At 43.2% G+C, this 26,633-nt stretch overlaps 3 protein-coding genes across 3 annotated transcripts in view; 2 read left to right on the forward strand and 1 right to left on the reverse strand.

Moving 5' to 3' along the window:
• The first annotated feature begins 204 nt into the window (after nucleotides 1-204).
• On the forward strand, nucleotides 205-5,631 carry LOC120416204 (uncharacterized). The gene has a single exon (XM_039577892.1). The coding sequence runs from the start codon at nucleotides 205-207 to the stop codon at nucleotides 5,629-5,631; it is 5,427 nt and encodes a 1,808-aa protein (XP_039433826.1).
• A 794-nt stretch (nucleotides 5,632-6,425) lies between these two features.
• LOC120416222 (protein Son) lies at nucleotides 6,426-9,662 on the reverse strand. Its single transcript, XM_039577921.2, has 3 exons — nucleotides 9,523-9,662; nucleotides 8,613-9,463; nucleotides 6,426-8,556 (listed from the first exon to the last, which is right to left on the reverse strand). Exons 2-3 carry the CDS (start codon nucleotides 9,461-9,463, stop codon nucleotides 6,600-6,602), a joined length of 2,808 nt encoding a protein of 935 aa, XP_039433855.1. The 5' UTR covers nucleotides 9,523-9,662; the 3' UTR covers nucleotides 6,426-6,599.
• A 4,092-nt stretch (nucleotides 9,663-13,754) lies between these two features.
• LOC120416205 (kinesin-like protein unc-104) overlaps nucleotides 13,755-26,633 on the forward strand; it is a 134,363-nt gene continuing 121,484 nt past the window's right edge. The window contains exon 1 of the mRNA XM_052708739.1: nucleotides 13,755-14,004. The gene's annotated coding sequence lies outside the window, so the exon portion shown is untranslated. The remainder of the gene's footprint in view (nucleotides 14,005-26,633) is intronic.

Consider the following 26,633-nt stretch of genomic DNA (forward strand, 5'->3'; position numbering starts at 1 on the left):
TGAAAAAGTGTTGGTGGAAGACCGGGAAGTGCTCCGGAAGACCGGAAAAAGGTTCCGGGAGATCGGAAAAGGTTCCGAAGACGGACAAGTGGTCCGGAAGTGACGGAGAAATCCGAATCGTTCGCGTGCGTGGTCGACGTGTCCGCGTGTGAGTGTGTTTGTGGGGCGTCGAGGCGTAGCACCACTTAGCGACGAGCATGGAAAATGCTGAGAACGCCCAAAGGTGGTAAGAAGAAGACGCCGAAGAAGAAAACTCCCGCGAACAGTGCGAAAAAAAGTGACGCTCAAAAGAGCGAGACGAAAGACGCAAAAGAAGAAAAAGTGGTTCCGGTGACGCCGATTAGCGAGCAGCTCCAAGAACAGCGCCGAAAAGAGGAAGCGCGGAAGATGGAGGAGCAGCTGAAGGTGCTGATGCGGCAGCGGGACGCGGTGGCGGAAAAGCTGGAGCGGGTGAGAGCTGCGATCAGGACGACCCCGGAGCAACCGAACCAACACCTGAAGAATCTGCACTTCCTGAAGTTGCAGTTGAAGACGGTGGAGGCCTGCTACGGGGAGTACAACGCGTTCCAGAACCAGGTCTACGGACTGGTTCTTACACCGGAACAGGAAAAGCAGCATCGAGCATGCTACCTGAAGTTTGAGACGCTGCATAACAATTTGACGATCCATCTCAACGAGTTGATCGAGAGGCTTTCGAAGCCAAGCGTCGCGCTCGTTCCGGCGGGGCCCGCGACTGCGGTTGCCCCGCAGTACCTACCGCCCCTCAGCGTGCCCTTACCGAAGTTCGACGGCACTTACGAGAACTGGTTCTCGTTTAAGTGTATGTTTAAGAGCGTGATGGACCGGTACCAAGGCGAGGCTCCGTCGATGAAGTTGTACCACCTTCGGAACTCGTTGGTTGGGAAGGCGGAAGGCGTGATCGATCAGGACATCATTAACAACAACGATTACGAGGCGGCGTGGGCGCTCTTGGTCGAGACGTACGAGGATAAGCGAGTGATTATCAACAAGCATATCGATGCTTTGTTCTCGCTGCCCAAGGTCACCCGCGACAACGTCCTCGAGTTCCGGAAACTGATCGAGATCTGCGCCAAGAACACCGAAGCCTTGAAGAACCTCCAGCTTCCAGTGAGCGGTTTGGGAGAGCAGATGCTGCTGAACCTGATTGCGGCACGAATGGACAAGGATACGCGGAAGTCGTGGGAGTCGCTGCGAAGGGCCGGAGAGTTGCCGAGCTACGCGGCCACGATGGCGTTCCTTAAGGAGAAGTGTCGAGTGCTGGAGTTGGTGGAGCAGTGTAGTGAACCCGTTGAGAAAGTGAAACCGCAACGTTCGGTTAAGCAGACGAAGACCCTGGTGATTGCAAGTGACGAGAAGTGTACGATGTGCGACCAGCAACACGACCTGCAGAAGTGCGAGCAGTTCAAGGCGAAGAGTGTCAACGAAAAGTACAACCACCTGAGGAAGTGCGGTTCGTGCTTTAACTGCCTCAAGAAGGGACACCGCACGGCTGCGTGCACGTCGACTCGCACGTGTCAGCAGTGTAGCAAGCGGCACCACACGATGTTGCACACCGACAAGAAGCCGGAGGCCGCTCCGAACACGGCGGCGGCGGATGCGCCGAAAGCGAATGCCGACTCCCGACCTCAAGTGGTGCCACCAGTCGTGGCCGGAACGTCGCAGACGCAGAGTTTGACGCTCTGCGCTACAACCGAAGCTCCCACGAAACAGACCCTCCTCTCGACGGCCGTGGTGTTGGTCTACGGCGGAAACAGCGTCCCGTATCTGTGCCGGGCGTTGATCGACTCATGCTCACAAAACCACTTCATCACGGAGCGATGCGCCAACCTGTTGGCGATCAAGAAGGAGCGGGCGGACTACCAAGTAAGTGGGCTGAACGGAGGGACTACGCGAATCAACCACATGGTCCGAACGACGATGAAGTCTCGAGTTGGCAACTTCACTGCCGAGCTTGAGCTGCTGGTAGCACCGAAGATCACCGGCGACGTGCCTACGAAAACGATCGACGTTGCTGGATGGGATCTGCCCCGCGACGTTGAACTCGCCGATCCAAGCTTCAACAAGAGAGGTCGCGTCGATTTGCTGCTCGGCGCTGGCGTGTTCTGGGACCTCATGAAGTCTGGAAGGGTCAAACTCGCGGCGAACCTCCCGTCACTCAGCGAGACCGAACTTGGCTGGGTGGTTGGTGGCGTGATGTCCGAGTGTACACCCGTTATCGCACGTACGTTCTGCACCGTGAACGAGGACGAAGAGCTGAACAAGCTGCTGAACCGGTTTTGGGAGATCGAAGGAGTTGAAGACCTACGACGACCGGTGACTTCGACAGCTGACGAGTGCCTCGAACAATTCCGCAGCACGTACAACCGCAAGCCTGACGGAAGAATTGTTGTTCGACTGCCGTTCAACGAGCGGAAGAGTGACCTGGGCGACTCACGAGACATGGCGATCCGTCGTTTCCTGAGTCTTGAGCGGCGGCTGGACCAACAGCCCGATCTGAAAGAAGAGTACGCCAAGTTCATCCACGAGTACGAGCAGCTTGGCCACATGAACGAAGTCGAGGTCGGTCCGTCCGACGCACCTGGATCCGCGTACTACTTGCCGCACCACTGCGTCTTGCGGCCCAGCAGTTCAACAACGAAGTTGAGAGTCGTGTTTGACGGCTCAGCGAAAACGACGACGGGAGTGTCCATCAACGACGCGCTGAAGGTTGGTCCAACGGTGCAGAACGACTTGCTGTCGATCCTGTTGAACTTCCGCTGCTACCGGTACGTCTTCACAACCGACATCCCGAAGATGTTCCGCCAGATTGAGCTGCACCCCGAAGACACGCCGTACCAGCGAATACTGTGGCGCGACGACCGGTCGCAGCTGCTGAAGGTGTTTGAACTGAAGACGGTGACTTACGGCCTGGCCTCATCACCGTTCCACGCGACGATGGCGTTGAACCAGATTGCAGAAGACGGCGTGAAGGAGTTCCCGTTGGCGTCTGCAGCGTTGAAGAAATCGTTCTACGTGGACGACGGGCTCTGCGGAGCGCAGAGTGTGGAGGATGCCCGATTGCTGAGTCGGGAACTGCGCAAGCTGCTGAACACCGGCGGCTTCGACGCGCACAAATGGTGCGCGAACGATCCAGCCATTCTGGAAGATATCCCGGAGGAGCTCTGGGGTACGACGTTCGACCTGAAGGACGCGGCTGCAAAGTCAGTCGTGAAGACGCTGGGTGTGGCGTGGAACGCGTCGCAGGACTGGTTCACCTTCAGCGTGCTGCCACCCGAAGAGGAGACGAAGCCGCTGACGCGACAGAAGATCCTCAGCGAAATTGCCAAATTCTTCGATCCACTTGGCCTGGCTGGTCCGGTGGTGACAACGGCGAAGCTGATCTTGCGGAAGGTCGGCACCTTGAAGAACATCGGCTGGCTGGATCCCGTTCCGGAGAGCGTTGCCAACGAGTGGCGTCGATTCCGGAAGCAGCTGCCAGCACTGAACGACTTCCGGGTTTCCCGGTGGGTCTACGACGAAAGAGCCGAACGCGTGGAACTCCACGGTTATTCCGACGCGTCGGACGATGCGTACGGCGCAAGCGTGTACGCACGCAACATCTACCCGGACGGCGAGGTCACGATGCGGCTGATCTGCAGCAAGTCCAAGCTCCTCCCGAAGAAGGTCAAGAACGTCCCGAAAGAAATCAGCACGCCAAAGGGCGAGCTCGAAGGTGCGCTGCTTCTGGCTGAACTGATTGACAAGCTGACAAACGTCGTCGATGTTTGCTTCGATTCGGTGAACTTGTGGTGCGACTCGCAAGTGGTGCTGAGCTGGATTGCGAAGAAGCCCGACGACCTGGAACTGTTTATGGCCAACAGAGTGAGGAAAATCCAGCAGCTGACCAGTAAGTACCGGTGGGGATACATTCCGACGGATGACAATCCTGCCGACCTCATTTCGAGAGGGGTGATGCCCCAGAACCTGCTCCAACGGGTGATTTGGAAGGACGGGCCGGTGTCGATGAACAATCGCACTATTGAGGTAGTGCAGCCCCCTCTTCTCGACGGCGCGGACCTCCCGGGATTGCGATCCACGAAGTGTCTGGCGCTAGCGGGGCCGACTCAGCGATTGCGGATCTTCGACAAGCTTGGAGATTTCCGCCGACTGCTTCGCAGCATGAGCCTGGTGGTGCGGTTTGCGAACTACATCATCACGAGAAGAGAAGTCCTGGTGAAGGGAGAACCGTCGAGCGAAGAGCGCGACGCGGCGTTGAAGCTGACCCTGCGGCTGATGCAACGGGAAACGTTCCAGGCCGAGCTGCTGGCATTGAAGGAAAACCACACGCACCGCCTGCGAGGACTGAACCCGTTTGTTGATCCCGACGACGGCCTTCTGAGAGTTGGCGGTCGAATCAAGCAAGCTTTCGTGCCGTACGACAGCCGGCACCAGATCCTGATGCCTGCCAAGCACCCGGTCACAGAATCGTTCATTCGCCACGAACACAAACAGAACCTCCACGTGGGCCAGAAGGGCTTGCTCGCGCTGATTCGTCAGCGTTTTTGGCCGATGAACGTGAAGACGACAATCCGGAAGGTGATTCGAGGGTGCGTGACGTGCTTCCGAGTCAACCCGATGAAGACGGCGCAGCTGATGGGAGACCTCCCGTCCTACCGAGTTCAACCAGCCCCTGCGTTCTTCCACACCGGTGTAGATTTCGCAGGGCCGTTCCTGATCAAGTCGCTGACCGCAGCACGAAGGCCGATGATGACGAAGGGGTACGTGTCCCTCTTCGTGTGTATGAGCACGCGAGCCATACACCTGGAACTGGTCTCGAGTCTGACGACGGATGCCTTCCTCGCTGCCTTGCGGCGGTTCACTGGACGTCGAGGTTTGGTGAACAAGATGCACTCCGACAACGCGACGAACTTCGTTGGGTCGGAGACCGAGCTCGAGCGACTGGCCAAGTTGTTCGCCGAGGAGCAGCACATCGAGAAGGTGGAGGAGTTCTGCAGCAGCCACGGAATCACCTGGAGCTTCATCCCGCCACGCAGCCCGCACTTCGGTGGGATCTGGGAAGCGGGGGTGAAATCTGTTAAGCATCATCTCAAGCGAGTCGTCGGCAACCAGAAACTCACCTTCGAAGAGCTGACTACCGTGCTGGTGCAAATTGAAGCCGTGCTGAATTCGCGGCCCTTGACGCCGTGCTCCGACGATCCGAACGATCTGACCGCAGTGACCCCAGCACACTTTTTGATCGGGCGAGAAATGCGCGCGGTTCCCGAGCCGTCCTACCTCCACCTGAAGCAGTCGACGCTGTCCCGCTGGCAACACGTGCAAGCAATGCAGCAGCAGTTCTGGAAGAGGTGGATTGCGGAGTACTTGCCGGAGCTGCAGAATCGCCAGAAGTGGTTCAAGATCACCAAGATACAACCCGGCGCGTTGGTGCTGATCAACGACCCGAACGCTCCGCCGATGCAGTGGCAACTCGGCCGAATCATCGCACTGCATCCCGGCAAGGACGACATCACCAGGGTGGTGACACTGCGTACGGCGAAGGGGGAGTGCAAGCGAGGCGTGACGGAGATTTGCCTGCTTCCGCTGGACCAGGAGACAACCGAGGAGAATTGAAACGCGGACGTGCATTTCAACGTGGGGAGGATGTACGCTGATGGAGAAAATTGATTTACACCTTCTGTGTGATAGCTTTGAAACATTAGTATAACCAATTTTAGCCTTTTCCAATTTTACGTGTACCTAAAGTTTGTTCTAAATAAAGCGATAAGAGTTTAGCGTGTAACCGAAAAAGCCAGACGCGCGCGTTTTTACTTGATCCGTTCGCGGAGAGAAAAAAATCGAAATTCAAGGAAAAATACAGTCCACTCGACGAAAACGGAGAACACACACACTGATTGAAATTTTAAGTCAAATTTTCATGTATTTTGTCAATAAATCGTTTAAATAAAAAAAAATGTTGAAAAGTGTTACTTTTCGAAACAAGTGCTGAAAAGTTCAACTTTTCAGCATCCATTTGAGTGCTGAAAAGTAGAACTTTTCAGCATTTATTTTGAAAAGTGTTGCTATTCGATTCTGTTATTTTTGGTACAGAAAAGTAGGCTATTTCGTCTTTCAAGAATGACAGGAAAAGTGAGTAGTTTCACGACGGAATTGCAAAAAAGTATTTTTTAAAAATTGATTTAAAAATCTACAAAAGTCATTGAAAAGTCATTGAACATTGACGATTACATCAACGATAACTCCGTTGTCGATAAAGTTTATAATAACAATCAACGACACCAATGACATAAACGCCGTTGATTTCAACGATTACCAGCATTGATGTTAACCAGGAATTTTAGAGCTATTTCTTGACGCTCTAAAAAGGAATTTCTCATAATTTCTATCACGCACAACTTCCGGCAACCGTTCAGACAGTTAAGTTAGGGTTTATTAGAAACTTAGAATATCTTGTTTTCATAAATCCTTTATATGAAATATAATAGAGTGATTGAGTGCGGCCACACACCTCCTCAATCCGAGATGCATTTTAAATGACTAAAAGCAAAAAGGGGTTGCACACTTACCTTTTTTCTCTCCCCTTACGACTGCAGAATTCCCAGCTGCTGCAGACAGAACCGGGCCGCCGTCGCTTTGGCGTCCTTCTTGGTGTTGTTCGAGATGGCCGGCTGGTACTCCAGCCCGTTCACAATCACCTTGAAGACAAAGTTCTTGGCGTGGCCGGGGCCACTCTCGTGCACCAGATCGTACCGCGGCGGGTTCCACTTCCGCTTGCTGGCGTACTCGCCCAGGATCGAAACGGGGTGTTTGCCGTCGACGTTGATTTTGACGTTGGTGAAGCGGGGGCGGCCACGGCCGTTGTGCTGCTGCTGGACTTGGATCTGGATTTGGCGCTGGTGTTCTTCGGCGCTGGCGACGAGACCGCGCTTGTCCAGTTTGACATCGAGGAGGAGCGGTTCGAGGGAGCCGTTCTTTTCTTTGCCGAGACCCTCGCCAGGGACCCAGCCCATCTTCTGGAGCAGGTGCATTCCCATGCCGCCGGTAACGGGCGCGGTTTGCTTCATGGAGTCCTTTGTGACCCAGGGTTGGTAGCCTTCGGCAAGTTCACGTGGCGTTAGGACTTGGGCGCCGGTCGAACCGAGGAACTGGCCAGGCGTGAACTTGGAGGAGGCCCACGCGGACATGTCCTTTTGGGTGTTGTACAGCAGCTTGATGGCTTCGGCGTCGGCGGGGTTGTCCTGGAGTTTGCGCATCGCGTTGAGGCGGTTGGAGATGATAGTCGAGACGTCCAGCTTGTTGCCCTCGGGGTTGCTGGGGAACACTTCCGGGAGAAGGGCGGCGTCGGCGATGGGATTTGAGGATGGTGGTGGAGCTGGCAGGGCGTTGGGGATGTCGATTGAAGGCGGGATTGGTGCCGATGATGGGCCAGGTTGGCAGAGGGCCGGTGAAATTCCCGGCGGGGGATTAACGGGAGTGTACGCCGGTTGTTGTTTTTCTGCTTGCGGAACGAAGCTTGCCGTAATGGGAATCTTCGGGGTGGCCTTTTCCGGACGCGAGAGTGGAACGAGGGGTCCTGCCTGGGTTGGCGGTTCTACCGGAACCCATTCGTTCTCCATTTTCCTGTGCTGCGCCCCGGATGAGACGGGATATTGAAGCAGCAACGCCTTCGTCTGCTCGGCACTTTTCGGCTGCAGCGGAACCGAGTTCTTGATGTTCATCACAATCGGACCGTGATCCTTGAGCTGAAACGGATGGTGAAACGCTTTCGAGCCGCCGTCTGCATCGTGGTCACTGTCCTCCGACGAAACGCTCGAAAGTTCGTTCAAGTTTTCCTTCTCGGAAATCTTCTTGCAGAAGTTCGTCAACTCATCGATCGTTTTTCCACTGCTCTTCATCTTCATGATCAGCTTTTCCTTCGATTCCTTGTCCAACCCTTGCACTCCCGGCAGCGTTCCCTTCTTTAGCATCGTAATCGCATTCTTGCGCGCAATCTCCAACAGCTTTTGTTTGTCAAACTGCGGCGATCGCGATCGCGACTTTGACCTCGACTTGCGATATCTGTCGCCGGCCCGATCTTCGCTCCTCTTCCGCTTCCGCGATCGCTCCTCGTCCCGATAGCTTGCATAGAACGAGTTGTACTTTTTCTGGTAAAAGTCGTAGTACCGTCCTTTGCCCTCCTCGTAAGTCTCTTCGTCCGACATGCTAAAGTCCGAGTCTGAGCGCCGCCTGCGGTGCATCTCCCGCGACTTGGACCGGCCCTCCGAGGTCGTCCGGTCACGATCCCGATCCCTGCTGCGTTGCCTCTCTCTACTGCCGGAGCTGGAGGCCGCGGCAGCCGCCTCCTTGAAGATTGTACTGTCCTTTAGGCTTTTAATTTGAATGCGGGGTTTGGATTTCGGGTCTTCTTTTTCGCGGTCGCGCTGTTCACGGTCTCGCTCTCGCTCGCGATCCTTCTCCCTGTCGCGAGCCGAATCTCGGTAGGAACGATCATCTTTCTCCTGTTTGATGCGTGGGTGGTGATCGTCACGGGAGGTTGATCTGAAAAATAATGATAAATTGAAGGAACATCCTCCTACAACAAGTTTCAAACATACCCGTGATGATGATGATGGTGGTGACTGTGATGATAGCTGTCCTTTGCATCTCGAATATCTCTAGAATCTCGGATATCCCTAACGTCTCGAACATCCCTAGAATCTCTAAAATCTCGACCATCCCTCAAGTCCCTCGCATCCCTCGACGAGTACCGATCATCCCGCTCGCGCGTTTCCCGCGTACCGTACCGATCGTCTCGCGGTTCCTTCTTCACCACCACGGAAGTGATTTCCGTCTTGACCGACACCCGCTCGTCCTTCTTCCCCCCGTCATCCACCTTCTCTTTCTTAACCTTATCCTTCTCCTTGCTCTTCTTCCGCTTCGACTTGTCCCGCTCCTTATCTTTGTCCTTTTCCTTCTTTATCTTTTTCGCCTTCCGCTTAATCTCGCCCTCTTCCGGTTCCGAGTCCGACGACGATCCACTTCCACCGTTTTCATTCTTTTTCTTCTTCTTAGACTTTTTCTTGTGCTTCTTGTGTTTCTTCTTCTTCCCGGCAACCTCCTCCCCGTCGTTGGAATCGTCCTCGATGATTTCCGGCGGCGCGGCGTTAAACACCTTAAACAGTTCCGTCAGAATTTCGTTCGAAGATTTCAGCGGTTCCACCGACTTTGTCTCCTTCTGCGTATCATCCGTAGTCGTTGTTGCTACCGTTGCTCCAGCATTGCTCGTGGTAGTCGTCGTCGTAGCCGAAAAGATGTTGGTCAAATTCAGGTCGATCGACAGCTTGTCCACCGTTTCCGACTTGCTGGAATCGGTCGTCTTTTCCTGCTTTATTTTGATGTTCAACGGGAAAAGTTCCGCTGGCAGGGGCGAGGATTTTTCCTCCTTTACCGTGACGTTTTCACTCATCTGGAAAGAAATTTAATGTTGTTGCATTCAAAAATACTTGCACTATAAAGTTTACTTACTATTCACTGGAATTTCACCGAATTACAACGCAAATTTCGGGAAAAACATAAGCCGCATTTTCCGCGATTGAATATTTTTCGCACTGATTTTTCTCAAACTGTCAAAATCGCGTTTGTTATGCTGGCAGATCAATGCTGGCAGTTGATGCGCGTACAACACGTTGATTTGGAACTATTCAAACGCTTACAAGGCAATATCAATTTTGAAAAATAGATCGAAAACCTGAAATTAGGTCCTACAATAGGGTGCTGAAGACCTATGTAATGTAAGGTATGCACTTCGGAAGAAACCGGTCAAGAAAAAATTCAAATGGGAAGCAGCGGCAGCGCAAGCAAGTCAGAGAGGGTGAAGAAAAGCCCCAAGAAATCGCTCCCTCTCCTTTGTTCTGCTGTTCGTAAAGCTGTTTTTTTACCCCTTTCCTTCCGATCTGCAGACTATAGTTGCCTTTAAGCCCAGCAAAACTTATCAGTGCTGCCAAGCTCAAAACATACGTTGCCAGATTGATTTAGCCAGCTTAGACCAGTCGCCCTATTTAGGGTCTCTAATGTGCAACGGTAAAAAAACACGATTAAAAACCATTTCTGATCACTTTTTTTAATGCAAAAAAAATATATTTGCCAAGACAACATTTTTTTGATTGATCCACTACGGTCCCCTTGGAACGAGCTGTCATGTAGGACCTTTTCTGTCAAGGAGGGCCGTGAAACAATAAAAAAAATATTTCAAAATTCGTTTTATATACTTTGCGGTCGTACAAAGGGTCATTGTACTCAAGAAAATAAGTTTTATCGTGTAAACAACAATACCACAAATTTAGGCTTAATTTAAGGACCCAAAAAAAAAACGAAACTATTGGCACTACGCCCCCCGGGGCATGGCCTTCCTCTAACGTGGGATTTCTGCTCCAGCGCCTCTGACGAGGCAGGAGAATTTAAGGACCCAATTAAGCTTAAATTGGTGATAATGTTCTTCATAAAGATAATTTTTCTGAGTACAATGACCCATTGTACACTAAAATTGAAAATCGCACTTGGCTGAGTTCGTTTACACACTTTTTTATACGATTACAAAAAAAACAATCGTTGTTGAACTGAAAATTCAGTATGGGGAGGTAAGAAAACGAACTCAGCCAAGTACGATTTTCAGTTGCAATGTTTTAAATAATTCCACTTTTACAATTTAACTTCGCGGCGCTTTTTGACAGAAAGCATCTTACTTGACAACTCGTTTCAAGGGGACCATAGTTGATCCATCGCAGAATGTTGTCTTTTCATTTTTTTTTTGCAAAATGAAAAAAACGTGATGATCGTGTACACTCAACCCTTAAACACTAATTGTTCAAAATTGATTTAACAATCCATTTTAAATCCATTGCGGTCAAACAAAGGGCCATTGTACTCATAAAAATAATCATTATCGTTGTGAACAATAATATCATAAATTTAAGCTTGATTTTATGACCCAATTGGGTCCTAAAATGAAGCTTAGATTGCTGATATTATTGTTTACAGCGATAAAGCTTATTTTTCTGAGTACAATGACCCTTTGTACGACCACAAAGAGTTTAAAATGGATTTTTAAATCAATTTTGAAAAATTAACCTCGCGGTCCTTCTTGACAGAAAAGCTCCTACTTGACAGCTCGTTCCAAGGGGACCATAGTTGATCCATAGAAAAAATGTTGTCCTGTCAAAAAAAAAATTTGCATTAAAATGAAAAAAAGTGATCAGAAATGGTTTTTAATCGTGTTTTTTACCGTTGTACATAAAAAATTACATAGGGCTTTAGTACCCAATTGTCTAATAAACCAAATTAGTTTTTTTTATTGATTTTTTAGTGTTTTTGAAACCGCCTTGAGTCAGGGGTACTAAAAACCACTCAAAATTTTAGACCACGATTTTTTTGATCAAGCGAAATCGAATTAATTTTGTTGGGCGAAAAAGGACACCGCCTATTTTCAGACGATTATTCAACACTTCGACGGTAACATTTCAAAAGGCATCATGTACATTTTGACACTTTCTGGGTTATTGCATATTCTGAAAGTATTCCTAATAAGCTACCTCTCCACCAAAAATGAGCAAAAGTTACTTCAGTAAAGTCTGTTTAATCATGATTTTAAATAAAGTAACATAAACAAAATCTCTGCCATCAGCAGTCTCTGTTTATATAGCCCTGTCAACCTGTCAAACAAAAGACTACATGAACCTCGTGACGGAAAAAAAGCAACATGAACAAAGCGCCATGTACATTCGGCGAAGAAAACCGAATCATAACAAAGCGTCCCCCTCAATGCCAGCAGGGTGATATAAACGTTGGTGATTTCAAAAGAAGTTATGTTTTTTTTCTCAAATAAAATTACGGAAATAATGTTTTATTGAATTTGGATGATCAAGTATCAATAAAAGCAACGTTTTTCATCGTTTGTTATCATTAGAACATCTTATTTTGCTTTTATATTAAAATGGGAATTGAAAATGGATGCTCAACATTCAAATGCGTTTTTCTCAAAACGCATGGTTTGTACATGATGCTTTTTGAAATGTTGGCGTCGACTTTTCCACTTTTGCTAATCTAATCTAATCTAATCTAATTAGACCCTAGTGCAGCCAATCTTTCGAAGGGATCCTGGAGAGTGCCTTAGGTTAGATGACGCCTAGCACTCTTCTTGTCATTTATTAACATTTGTAGTGCGCCATTGCATTGAAATGCATTGAAACATCACAAGCGTTAAAGCGGCCAGGCCTACTGCGTAAAGCCGTATCGCAGAGATGACTCGTAATTTGGTTGAGTTTGAGCACTGAGTGTTTGAACAACAACACAATTCTGAATCGACAGGGGAGGAAGAAGCGTGGGGACACACCACCATACGCTCCGAGATTTTGGTTGTATTCGTTGGGAGCACCATGCTAAGAATGTTTTGTACTCCGAGACCCTCTGGGATGGGACACAAATGCCCTGGACACTATTTGCCGTGGTTATAGCGCCACAACTCGCTCATTCAACACTTTTCCACTTTTGCACTCAAAAAATCAGATGACACACACAAAGAAAAAATACTGTAATACTAAAAGTAACCTACTTTTATCTTCAAGGCTAGTATGCCGATCGAAAGGAAAGGGGCCAAGAAACAGCTTTACGAACAGCAGAGCAAAGGAGAGGGAGCGTTTTATTGGGGCTTTTCTTCACCCTCTCTGCCTTGCTTCCGCAGTCGCTGCTTCCCATTTGAAATTTCTCTTGACCGATTTCTTCCGAAGTGCATACACCGCTTACAATAAAAAAGGGGTCAGAAATGGTTTTAAATCGTTTTTTTTACCGTTATACATAAAAATTGACACAGGGCTTTATAACCCTATTGAGGTGAGTTAGGAGCGATTGCTTAACTTGCCAATCCTGTTAGAATTTCCCTTATTTATTTTTTTTAAATTTATTTGTGAAACTGTTCAAAACTTGTTTGATTTTAGATTTAAAAGAGCCAATAAAAAGCATTGTTATATTTGGATAAAGTGTACCGTTCGAGGTTAAAATATGTTTTGCGATAATAACTTGTACGGTTTCAAAAGTGCCAGCGAATTCGTCGGTGGCAGTTTGAATGAGATATTATGTATTTTTTACAACACCTTGAGAGAAATTTACTCTTGAACAAAATAAAACAAAAACATCCTAAATTCATTCCAAGTTGACAGAATTTCTGGAGTTTTTTTAAAAGGTCCGATAAACCAAATGTTCAGTTTTTGCTTTTTGGGTGTTTTTGAATACCCCTGACTCAAAGCGGTTTCAAAAACACTCAAAAAGCAAAAACTGGAAATTTGGTTTATTGAACCTTTAAAAAAAACTACAGATTTTAGTGCAAATCACTTAAACATATTTTTTTTAATTATTATCGTTCTTCGATGCACGTGTACCCTTACTTACCCAGCATGCTACACCCTTACCAAAAATCATGATTTTTTGAGTTCCAAATCCCACTTTTCATACGATTTTTTGAGTTCAGGTACTACAACCATAAAAATGGTTATATGGGTTGAACTGAAAAATTCGTATGAAAAGTGGGATTTGGAACTCAAAAAATCATGATTTTTGGTAAGGGTGTAACATTCTAACTTAACCGTGCACATAACTGCCAGCATTTTAAGCGCTCAAAGGGAAAAATCAAAACAAAACTCCGACCCTGGCAGCAGATGGGAGAGGGAGGAGTTCGTTCTGTTTATGTGTCTGTCAACTCGCTCGCCCACAATCGTCAGTGTCAGTGCAAGGCGCAAGGAAAAGCACAGGAAAAATCGAATTTTCCCCAAACGGTGGTGGTTGGCCCTTTTGTGCCGTGGTTTTTCCCCCAAATTAGGACAGTTTTGCGGACGTTTTAAGGATCGTTTCTTGTGGATTGTGCTGTGTGACGAGAAGGTGATCGCTTTGTGTGATTTGTGGTGACCGTGAGGATCAGGTCTCAAGGACTGTCGAGTTTTTTTTTCCCCTCTGACCCAGGTAAGTCACAACAATATGTTGGAAAATCCTTTCTTTGGGGTTGGGAATGAAAATCGGGGAAAACCCATCCTTGTTAGAAAGAAGACTCAATTTTACAATAGTTTAATCTTTCAATTTTGACTCACTCAGCTTAAAGGACAACCTGGAATCGACTTTCGAAGACTATCAAACTTGAAAGGACATTTTCGACCCCAAAATTAAGCAATTCCGTCGCGCAGAAAATGCAAATTGTTCCGCGGATCGATCGATGTCCTGCGTCCCTTTTTGTCCCACCTCCTCGGTTGGTCCTGCCGAGGAGGCTCTCGATTCTCTCTCCTGCTCCTGCCCGAGAGGACCATGGAAGGCAGGAGGTGGTTCTGGGGTTGAAGGACGCGGTTGTGCCGTTCTCTCAGATGCAGAATCAATTTTATTGCGCAAGGACTCGCGCGTGGAGCTGGGTCGTTGTAGAGGATGGGGATTTTTTTTGGGTTCTGTGTGAGGAGTGCCACAGAACCAGTGGCAGCGCCAGCAGCAGCCACAAGGTTATATAATTGATCCCTAATAGCTGCGAAAGGAAGCAGTGTGAGGCGGTCTCGGCGAGAAAAAGTGACCCCGAATTGATGGGAGCGCATTAGTGGGGGAGGTTTCGGTAGAGTGATGTATTTTTTTTTTGGAAATTTGGGCAAATACTCTGGGATTGTCTGTGAGAGCAGCGTGATGAAAAGATTCTTGATGACTGCTAATGATTTGTTTACCAGCTTCTTGACCTGCACAATTATTACGAATGGAATATCAATTTGGTTTTACTGCAATGTATGTCATGCCCCTACAATTTTTTTTTGTTTGATCCTGAAAATTCTTTAAAAATTACCGTTTTGAAGTATCTAATGTAGTTTTAATGAATTGTGAGATACTTCAATATTTATATGGTTTACATCAAACTGCTTAATAATTCAGTTCCAAAAGGAAACCTGTTTGGAAAACCCGAGCAGCGGAAAATAACACGGGAATACCCAATTTTTGTACAACCCAGGAACATAACGGCAACCAAAATATGCCCTTGGTTGCCCAAACCCATGAATTCATACCAAAATCCTTTATGTAAAAGACCACAGCAATACCAAACCATGCAACTGAAAAAAAAATTAGCAGAAACTTGCAACAGAGACCACAAAAGACCCGGGGGTCGTTAAGAGCGAGTTTTGCACCAGTGTGTAACAGGTCGTAACGAGGTGCTCCGATTTGGATAAAACTTTCAGCGTTTGTTTGTCTATACATGAGATGAACTCATGCCAAATATGAGCCCTCTACGTCAAAGGGAAGTGGGTTAGAACGTGCATTGAAGTTTGAGGTCCAAAAATCATAAAAAATCTAAAAATTACCACATTTGCGTAAAATTTAATTAATTCCAACTTTCTTAGATGCATTCGTAGGGTCTTTTGAAGCACTTTAAAATGTGCTATAAACATTAGGGTGGTCCAAATCCGGGCTTTTTTGGGGCTACCCCCTGAAATCAAAGATTGACCCATTACTACACTAAATTCCAAATTTGAGCTCATTCTGACCAAGGGAACTCCTCCCTCCAATCGATGAAAGTTTGTATGGGAAAAATCGTAAAAATGTATGGAAAAAAGCAACTGTTTTACTTTCATACCTGTGAAAGGCCCCATAATTATACGATTCTTACCATTTCTCAGATGTAGAACCTTAATTGGACTACTGTGATCAACACAGTAGTTTATTGGACCATTTCAAAAAAAAAAAAAAAAAAAAATATGCTGTGTCAAATAGACGAATATCTGTTTTACTCCTAATCCGACAAAATGTCAAATGCATTTTTTCCAATCAAATTAACAACTTGTTAACTTCAAACTTCAATCTACAGCAGGGGTGACCAAAGTACGGCCCGCGGGCCAAACGTGGCCCGCGAGGTGATTTTTTGTGGCCCGCGAACCCATTTATAATGATCATGTGAAATGGCCCGTTGACCACTTGTGAAGTGATTTTATACATTTTCGAAATTCAGGTTTATTTCAAACTTTTTTATGCTCGTCTTTTTTTATTTTTTATTAGTAAAAAAAACTTATGATTTATTAATATTTTGATCCCTATCTTAATAATTAAAACAATTTATTCCGTTTCTATGTTAGTGAAACTAGTAAAAACTTTCATTAACTTAGGTAGAAATCTGTAATAATGTCAAAAATATAAGTAATTCAAAAATATAAATATTCCAATTTGAAAATCATGATGACCCTTTTTATGAACTGACCCTAAAACTTATTTTGCACTTAGAAACCTTCCCTCGAAAATCGAACTGATTATCCTGATTATTCTCTACAGACAGTTGGCTAACGAATCTGATTTACTACCATCTGATGAAGGCAGACAAAATGTTGAAATCGGAGGAATAAGGCTGTTGCAAATATTTTACAAAGTTTTGTCGACCAACTCGTCCCTTCCCCCTCATCATTAAATATTGGCTTGAGTAATTGGGGGCAAACATAACCTAATTAAAAAAAAACCTTCTAAATATCTTTGACATTTAAAGAACAATCGCTGAAATTTATTAAAAATGCATTCCTCTGCGTTTATAATCATTTTGAGCATTATTTGGAATTTTAGTGAATTTCCGATGAACTGTTAGGCTGTAAGAGTTTTTTTTTTTCTAAAATGTTGTTTTCGGCGAATCTTGCATTTCTTGAAAAAAAAAAAAAAAAAAAAACAGCTTGAATAATTTTCTAACATGTTTTTCCTTGAACAGTTGAAATTCTGGCTCTGCGATTCCGAAAATGCATTTTTTTAAATAACCTATTTTGTAAATTTGGCCCGTAGCCTCATCTGAGCTTCAAATTTGGCCTGTATTCAAAAAACTTTGAACACCCCTGATCTACAGATACTGCCTCTTTAAGTGGACTGCTTTGCTATTTTTTTTACTCAAAAAAAAAAAATCATTTCAAACTCAGTTAAGGTATCCCGATTTTGCGATGCATTGCTTGCATATTATACCAATTGATGTGGTTCTTCTTTTTGGTATTTTGAACGCTGGGGTTTTCTACAATATTTTGGTGTGACTTCATGTCAAAGGGTACATTACTTGCATTTGCTTTCTTTTATTTAATAGGCAATCAACTTTTCAAATTCGACCAAAATTTGCACAGAAATAAAAAGTTGAATTTCGGAATGTTGAAAATTTGGTAGGTTGAATATTAGCTCTTTTTTTGAGTAATATTACATAAAAAATTTGTAAAAATGTGAACCTGATAAATATTTATAAAAAACTGATGAAAATTTATCATTTTCTGGGATAAAATTAATCATTTTTTTGACACAAAATCTGTCAATATTACCATCATTTTTTTTTCTGTGCGGTTCAGAACTCGAATTTGATGTGGATAGTTATTTTTTAAAGTGTAGTAATCTGGGTGATGAATACCGTAGTAACAGTTCAATAGGGCGAATCTGCGATTGTAAACAAGCAGTCTATCCCCCTCTTACTTGACGTGAACTGTCACTTGAGCGAAAGGGATAGACTGATTGTTTACAAATGCAGATTCGCCCTATTGAAATGTTACTACGGAATAGAGAGAATGCGTAACGTGATTTTCGAATGATCCCACTTTGTTTACATCTACAAAATAGGAGGCTGTTCAAGCACAAGCATGACTTTTTTCTTACTGGCAAATGTGCTGTTTTATAATCAATAGTATGTGTTTCATGTTGCCTAGTTTTTTTACTTTTCAAGCATAACAATGTAAAAAGGCCGAAGCCGAAGTGTAAACAAAGAGTCTATTCTGCTCACGTCAGTTTATTGTTACATTAGGAACGAGCAAAGCCTTATTACAATGTATTGCTAGATTTTTTTGCTGGAAAATTGTGTGTATTTTTAAGTTTTGATCGGTTACATAGGTTTTTATTTTTTACGGGTGACGAAGATAAATTCTCTGGCTGATTTTGGAATCTTTCAGCTCTTCCTGGTCCAGCGAAAAAAACATCTCTAATTCTAGCGAAGCTGATCCAACAAACAGAGCAGATTTTTACTAAACCAGTAGGTTTTCAAATGGAATCAAACAATGAAAGAAAGTTCTAAAAGCCACAAATGATTTATTCTTGCGAAAAAAAACAATTGTTAATGATCGATAACAATACTCTCTACTTTTGGCGAACCGTAAATTGGTTCCACTTTGACAGTTCAAAATTGAGGCCGTTTTGCGAACCACTATTCAGCACCCAGGTAGTAATGTTATACAGCAGACACCTACAAAAAATGATTTACAAACCTGGGTGCAGAATAGTGGTTCGCAAAGCGGCCTCAATTTAGAACTGTCAAAGCGGAACCAATTTACTGTTCGCAAAATGATACCAAGAAGTGGCAAGTATTGTAATCGATCTATAATTTATTTTGTCGGTGGCGTCGAGCTTTTGAGGTATTCGAAGTAAACAAATCTTAAGAAGAGGGTAGAAATCGTGATTGGGACAATAATTGTCCCAATTGATTGATAATTATTATCAATAACTATGAATGGCACATGCCAAATAATATTGAATAATCTTACTCCAACATTCGATTCGGTTGTTCTTCTGATTCACAAAATTCCACCCACTTCTGACTCAATATTTCGTTACGTGGAAATCAAAACGGCCTCTTTTGGCCGTGCGAAGCCCTTAATTTTTCAACGAAAATTTAAACATGATCAGATTTAAAATAAATCGAAACAAGTATTTTCAGCAGCAAAAAATATGTCACGCTTGAGCTTGAACATAGACTGCCACTTTGTTTATGTTTACAGCTGTAGTGCAGATGTATTAGTGGGGAGCATTCGGAAATCACGTTACGCATTCTGTCTTTTCAGCATCCAGATGATTACAAGCAAACCCCTTATGTTTGTATATCATTTTTTTTGTAATTGTCTGCTCTTCAACTTTGTAGAACTTTATTACACTTTCAAAAATTACCCTTACCCGAAATTAAAAAATAAAATAAAATCGGAAATGACCCTCCGCACTATGGGCTAGCACAGGTGGCCAAAAATACAAAATGTTACATTTTTGAATATTTTTTTCGCCGGTGTTAGTTGATAGTAAACATTTCAACTAAAAAAATCCAAATTTCAAAGCTGTAGGTGCTATAGTTTCCGAAACACACGTTATCAAAGTCAAATAAGAGTGTGAAAAGGTTCATTTTTTTCAGAAAAAAAGCTGTAATTTTCAAATGGTCATATTAAATTGAATTTACCATGGATTTCAAATATTTTTAGAGTTTTGGAAAGGTAATAAGATGAACTTTCGAAATTGACATAATTTACACATTTTTTAATTTTCAAATGTTTTTTTTTTTTAAATAAAACTACAATTATTTGTCAAAAAGAAATTAACTTCTTTAATCCAGTACTTAAAAGTCTAGCACTGTACTGCACTTTGAATTGGTTTGCCATACAATTTTGAATCTTACGCACAAGGTCGTCAAAAGTCAAAAGGTCAAAAGCAAAAGTTGCGCAATGTTGCGAAAGCGGATTTTACAGCAAGTTGAAGATAAAAGAATCATGTTTACCTATTTTGAGTATTTTCAACAATTTTCTTATTTTCAACGATTCCACTATCAATTCGGAAACGGAAGAAAAAAATGACTTCAATGTTTTAGATGAACTAATGAATGATGTAGCTTTGGTAGATGAAGATTTTATTGAAGATGCAAACGTTGGTGATGATAAAGACTACGGAGATGACGGTGTGGAATAAACATTAGTATAAAAAATCACATAATAAGATTAGATTTCAAAAAAAGGGTCCATGTGGTTTATGGATGGTCCCCCTGACTATCACTATGGGGACGTGGCGTTACATTGTGCTGCCATCTGGTTTTTTTAAGCGCAAGAGTGGAAAAGTGCTGAGTCATCGCCTAAAAATAGACGGCGTTCTATCTCACCCAGCAAAATGAAGTCGATAAAGTAGTCGGTTTTGATGAGCATTAGCATGAGCATGAGCATGGTTGACTGCCAATGAGCTGCTACTCCGTTATTGACAGATCAGCTGAAGTTAAACAATGAATCAAAAATGATCAGTGGGAGCCAACCATCCGTTCACTGTTTAACCTCTGAAGATCCCTACTTTATTAGTCAATACCGGCGCCCTCCCAAGAAGCCTGCAGTTCAACGAAAGGGAGGAATGTTAGTCCGATAGTTGAAGTTGCAGACTCATCAAGCACACAGTTTTTCGCTATATACTTGTTGATACCGCTTGAGACCGTTGAATCCACAGCATCTCCTTCAAGCATCACGTGATTATTATTTTTTTGGGTTAGTAGGATAAGGTATTGGCTTTTCGATGCCTCCCGAGCTACGATGCTATGGGGAGGACTTTCATAACAGACCCGTCGGCGAGCCTTCCGAGCAACGATGCTATGGGGAGGTCTTTTTGGTTAACACACAAAGTCACTCACACACAATTATTTCACTCCACTATTAATTAATCCAAAATGTCAGTGCGTCTTTCGATCATTATATAGAAATGGCTTTTCACCATAAAAAATAAAACCTTATTCAAAACATTATACACAATTTACCCGACGCCGTGCCTTCCGATCAACGATGATATAGGAAGGGCTTTGAAAATCAATTAATTAAGATTTCAAAAAAAAAAAATCACAAAAAAAAACACCAATTACTCAACGAAAATTACGCTCAAGACACAAATAATTCAGTAAGTCATGCTATTATTCGATCACCACAATCACTCACCCCTAACGAACAGCGACACAAAAGCACACAAAAAAAATAACCTGCATAATCACGATTTCGCGTCCCCATTTCTAGCGCACCAATGATGCTATTATTCGATTAACACAATCACTCACCCCATACGAACAGCGACATAAAAGCACACAAAAAAATTAACCTGCATAATCACGATTTCGCGTCCCCACTGCACAGTGGGCGAAATGGAACCCAAAATCGGACTTAATTGAACGCGGCTGGTTCCCTGGTATGAAAAATAGTGTTTCTTATGTAAAAAAATCCGGGTAATCGATTGGTGATGGTTTCATCCACCGCACGAAACGGCAAAGGGTCCATTTTGCCCAAATTCCCTATTTTTTACATTTTTTCTTGAAAATCGGTCTATATTTAGAGCGGAGGCTTTATGCGGCCATCCAAAATGCACTTAACTTATGTGAAAATGTCCCAGAAATCCAGTAAAAATATCCACTTGCACCGCAAAAATCATCTAGGGTCCAATTAACCCCAATTCCGCTATGAAAGCATTTTTGGCAATTTTCATATGTTAGGTCAGATTTTAAAAATCTGAAAATATTTTTATCGTAAAGATCAGACAATTTTACATAAGAAAGACGATTTGCACTTGATAGTTTGACACATTTATGTTGATATAGAAATTAAACTAAATAAAAAGATTGAAGAATCAATTTTGGGCCAATTTTGTCAAACGCAGAATAAACTGCCTTTTACATAATTTTTATTTTTATCAACATAAATGTGTCAAACTATCAAGTGCAAATCGTCATTCTTATGTAAAATTGTGTGATCTTTACGATAAAAATATTTTCAGATTTTTAAAATCTGACCTAACATATGAAAATGGCCAAAAATGCTTTTATAGCGGAATTGGGGTTAATTGGACCCTAGATGATTTTTGCGGTGCAAGTGGATATTTTTACTGGATTTCTGGGACATTTTCACATAAGTTAAGTGCATTTTGGATGGCCGCATAAAGCCTCCGCTCTAAATACAGACCGATTTTCAAGAAAAAATGTAAAAAATGGGGAATTTGGGCAAAATGGACCCTTTGCCGTTTCGTGCGGTGGATGAAACCATCACCAATCGATTACCCGGATTTTTTTACATAAGAAACACTATTTTTCATACCAGGGAATCAGCCGCGTTCAATTAAGTCCGATTTTGGGTTCCATTTCGCCCACTGTGCACTGATGCTATTATTTGATTACCACAATCACTCACTCCATACGAATCACAGCGACACAAAAGAAATGAAAATGAGCATGCAAAAACAAGACAACGCGTCCCCGTGGTCAGCGCACTAATCCTCGATAAAGTAGTCGGTTTTGACCGAAATGTAAACCTCATATATGCGTTTATCCTTCACAATTTTCATTGATCTGATGGCCGAGCGGGCTAAGGCGCCAGTTCATACTTCCAGTGCAGGATTAGAATCCCGTCGGTTGTTCAACTTTATTGTACCAAACATTTATTAAGTGTCTTTTTTACAAACGCGATGTTTTTTTCATGAACTTATTTTGATTAGAGGTCCTTTTCGGTACCAGGACCTGGTTAGGACTGAGTCGGCTTTTGTAATTATTTTTTTCTTAAAACTAAGACTAATTACAGAGTATCTTGTGTGTAAATGTTGGGGAAGGATTGATGTTAAAAGACATGACGTGGGAAGGGAAGGGGGATTGTGTAGGGGTCTTGGTTGGCCCTGGATTCATTCTGGAGTAAAACATGTGAAAAACATTCAAAAAAAGATAATAAAAAAAAACAAAATAGACCAAAGGTAATAATAGCAGGTGTTAGCTACATACTATCAAAAACACACATTAACTGTACAAGATTAATGCAATGCAATCGATAGTTCGTGATTGAGCCTTGGCAGAAGAAAAATCCAATTACCACAAATCCACCACAAAATAAAAACAAACCACCAGAATAAATTTCCATTCCGCCAAATATGACACAAAGTGTGTCCCTTTATCCCTACTCATTTTTACCTTGGCCAAAAACAAACCCGCTCCAAATTCCACTCTCTTTTTCGCGAGCGCACGGAAATCCCTCACGTAAAGTTAAAATCTTTCTTTCCAATTTCAATTCCGCAACCTCATGTGGTCCGAGGGTGGAAAGTCCATGGAGGGGCCGAAGTAATGGAAAATTTGAACTCGTGACCGTTCGAGAACCTGGTGCAGAGATAGCAAACAGAGAGAAAAAAAAAATACATTTTCTTTTTTTTTTGCTTCAATTGTTGGCAACAGTGTTGGATCCGGACGGTGGGCAGTGGAAGTAGGCGAAGTATTAGTCATTCCCAGTGGGAAATGTTTTCCACTGGCTGCGCTCAGCAATATGGTGCCATTTTGCGCGATCTGGACTGGGGAAGGTCCGGGTCACGGTGGGAGGGACATAATTCGGACTTCCCCTCAAATGACTGTCTCTGGGGTCATGAGAGTGTGTCGTTTGGATTTGTTGGTTGTTCTTATTTGGATAAAGCTTTCTTTCCTGATCAGAGTGAAATAACTAGAAAAACATTCTAATTTTCAATGCAAGTGATAATCGCTCCGCTTCGCTAGAAGAAAGTGATTTTAGCGGATTGCAGACTGGATTTCGCCATGTTAAGTGATGATTGTCTAAGCCCAAGTTGCCTTGGAATTGATAATTGAGAATTAAATCTAATTTTCATTGCAAGTGATAATCATTCACAAACTCATTTCAATTCTTAACTGTTCAAGCGTACTGGTATAAGATGTTCTTATAAATTAAAAACTTTCTTCGGCATCTCTTCATGCGATCACAATCTGGAAATCTCAGAAAAAAGAACATCGACATAATCGCCAACACCATCAATAAATCTCCAGAAACGCTCCGAAGGATAACTTTCGCGTGTTCAGAGCTATAAATATAGAAGATTGCCGCCATGTTGAACGGCCATATTTCATAAACACAGCAGCATCGTGCACTGCACAATCTTGCCCAGCGAGGGAAACAAGGAAAAGTGTCTCCCACGAGGCGGGTGCTTCAAGATTTTCCTCTCCAGATAAGCGGGACGAGGACGACGACGGTGGCACTTCTTTCAAAAAGTGCAACGGAGTGAAACAATCGAGGCTGATTTACCGTCCGGGATGGAAATGCCGTGTTTTGCAGAAAAGTCTCCGAATGAAGATTTGACTTTATAGGTTGTCCCGGTTTGGGACTTTGAGGGTGACAAGGAAAACGTGTTTGCACGATGTACGAAATAATCTCCAGAAAAACTACACTTTTCAAGATATTTGTTTTGTTTAAAACAATCCAAACGGTCAATGGAATCAGAAAAATACGATATTTTCCCCGCCAGAAGTCAACGCCATCGATCGTTTGATTTTCTGGCAAACGACGTCGCTTTCCACTGGAATGGAAAATTTTGTGACCATAAAATGAGCAATTTAGGAGAGTGTCTTTGCAGTGTGCACTCTCGAAATAACCAGTCAGTGAGCTGTCGAGTATCCAGTTCTTACAGTCGAGAGAGATTCTGGTTCGGATGGCTATAGGGGAAATATACCCTTTCCAATCAAACACCTATCTTCGTCATATGAAGAGTTTGATGCTCGATTAAAGCTCCAAAAATACTATTTAGGTTATAAACTTACCTGCAACAGCACCGCCTCGAGAAAGCACGCAAATGTATGCCACTTACTGGCCAAAAAGATCAAATTTAATGCATTTTTGATCATAATTTCTCATCATTTCGTTGGCACACACAGTGACACACGCCAAAATCAACTTTTCACTTTCGCTTACTTTTTCACGGCGCTTTGGATACAAAACTGCCCCCAACTTTCGGCAACATGTTCTTTTGCACATTAGTTAGTCACTCACTTGAAAAATAATCCCGAAACATGTAAATAATTTGCAAGCGCCAGCAAAAAAACAAACTCGCCAAGTCTTTTGACGTTTCAATTTTGACGACCCATTCCAATCGAAGGCTGAAGAAAACCTAGCGAGAAGCGAAGGCAAATAAAAAACAAAGGTTGGCCACCAACACCACCAGCAGCGCCTGTTGTTGTGAGCCAGAGATGCCAGGAAATTTAAATGCTACTTTTCGTGAGTGTTCGCTTAAAATTTCATCAATTTTGGCAGCACGAAGCAGACCCAAAAGAGCGCTGGAAGAAAAAAAACTAAGCTGAAAATAGGAAAATGGGCGTGGCCCAATGCACTCGTTTGATTAGTATTAATTTTGGAAATATTTTTTTTTCAAATGGTTGTAAAAGGAATAACTTTTAGTAAAATTGAAAATAACCAGAAATGTTCACAAAAAGTTGCTCTACTCGTTGGTGTACTTGGTTTTAGTAAATTTCAAGGAACACTCCGGATTATCTAGCATCATTCAAACACGACCGCTTGTTAGGCTTAAAATGGTTTTTTTCCCTCATAAGAAAATTAGAAAATATATGATAATTTCTTTCAATGAATAAAATTTTCTTCAAAGTTCATTTCAACACTAAACGGAGCATTGTTCATAATATGCAAATATTTTAAATTTTCATGCAATAAAAACTAATGGTTTAAGGTTTATCTTGAATTGCACAATTTGTTTAACGTTTGCAAATGTTTTAATCGCTTTTTAAAATTACTAAACATATGAAATTGGGTAATTCATTTGAGTTTGGATTGCTTACTTCATAATAAATAACTGGCCGGTTTCATGAGATTTTAATTTTTGTTTCTTTTTTAACTTTATGACGGTGGTTTTCCTTCGACCAAAGAATCTACTCTTATCATTGGTTCATCCATACAAGTCGCTATACAAAAATGTGTAATTTTACCTCTACAAATGTGTAAGTTCACCGCTATTCCAGTGTTTGGTCACTTTTTCAGTCTAAAATGATGTAATATTACATCATAAAAGAGGTAATATTACACCTTAAAATTTTACCCGTTCCAAATTTACACTATTTATTTCTGTGTAACATTTGAAAACGGTCAAACAAAGAATTGTAGTTTTTGTATTAGCATAGCATAGCATTGGTGTCTACTACCCGTAGATGCTACAGATGAAAAATAGGAACCAGTGACAGTGGTCCAGATCGCAAAATTAAGTGGAAAATGGGTTTTATAAAAAATGGTGAAGTTTTGGAGCTTTTAGTGTCTTTAGAAGAGTTGTTGCAAATGGAAAAGAGCAACTTTTGGTTTGGTTCAAAATTAGGGTGGTTCACGATTAGGGTGATTTTGAAAATCTTACTTTCCAGGAATATTTTTAGGATTTTTTTCGTCTTCTAGAAAGTTGTTTGGCTCGTCAATCCAAGCAAAAGAAAATCACTCCCGAAATTCTTTAAGAAAATCTATCTGCTGATGATTTTTTGTGAATTTCCTTGTCAGCACCACTTAATAATATTTATTTCACTTTGTTTACACACATTGCCCATCTACAAATAGTGACAGGTCATTTTTCGACGTGTGACGTTACACTTGCAAGTGTAGTAGTGAAAGAGAATAATCAAGATGATGAATTTTTTAGATTCTTTTTACCGATCTTTCGTGCGCGAGTGAGGAGAGCCATGCTCACTACGGATTTTTTCTCTTGATGAACGTCCAAAGATTTTCTTTTGATGATGATTATTCCATTTTGACAAGCAAATTTGGACTTACGGGTCAATAGTTACAGCCATTTTAATGTAAAAAAAGATGCAAATTTAAAACTTGAATATCTCAAAAAAGCGCAGGTCAAATTTTAAGCGCCACATTGCCTTCGAAAAGGGAAATCTAGCACTAAAACGTTACTTAATCCACCTTTAGGTGGTTGGTGCCTTCCTCGCATTCATACACCACACAGCCTCAAAAAGTGTATAAATAACAATTATTTTCTCAAAATATCTGAGATACGGCCTTAAAAAAAGTGAATTAAAATACTAAAGTACTTATAACTATTGATAGGTT

The sequence above is a fragment of the Culex pipiens genome, chromosome 2, assembly GCF_016801865.2.
Source record: "Culex pipiens pallens isolate TS chromosome 2, TS_CPP_V2, whole genome shotgun sequence".
Taxonomy (NCBI): domain Eukaryota; kingdom Metazoa; phylum Arthropoda; class Insecta; order Diptera; family Culicidae; genus Culex; species Culex pipiens.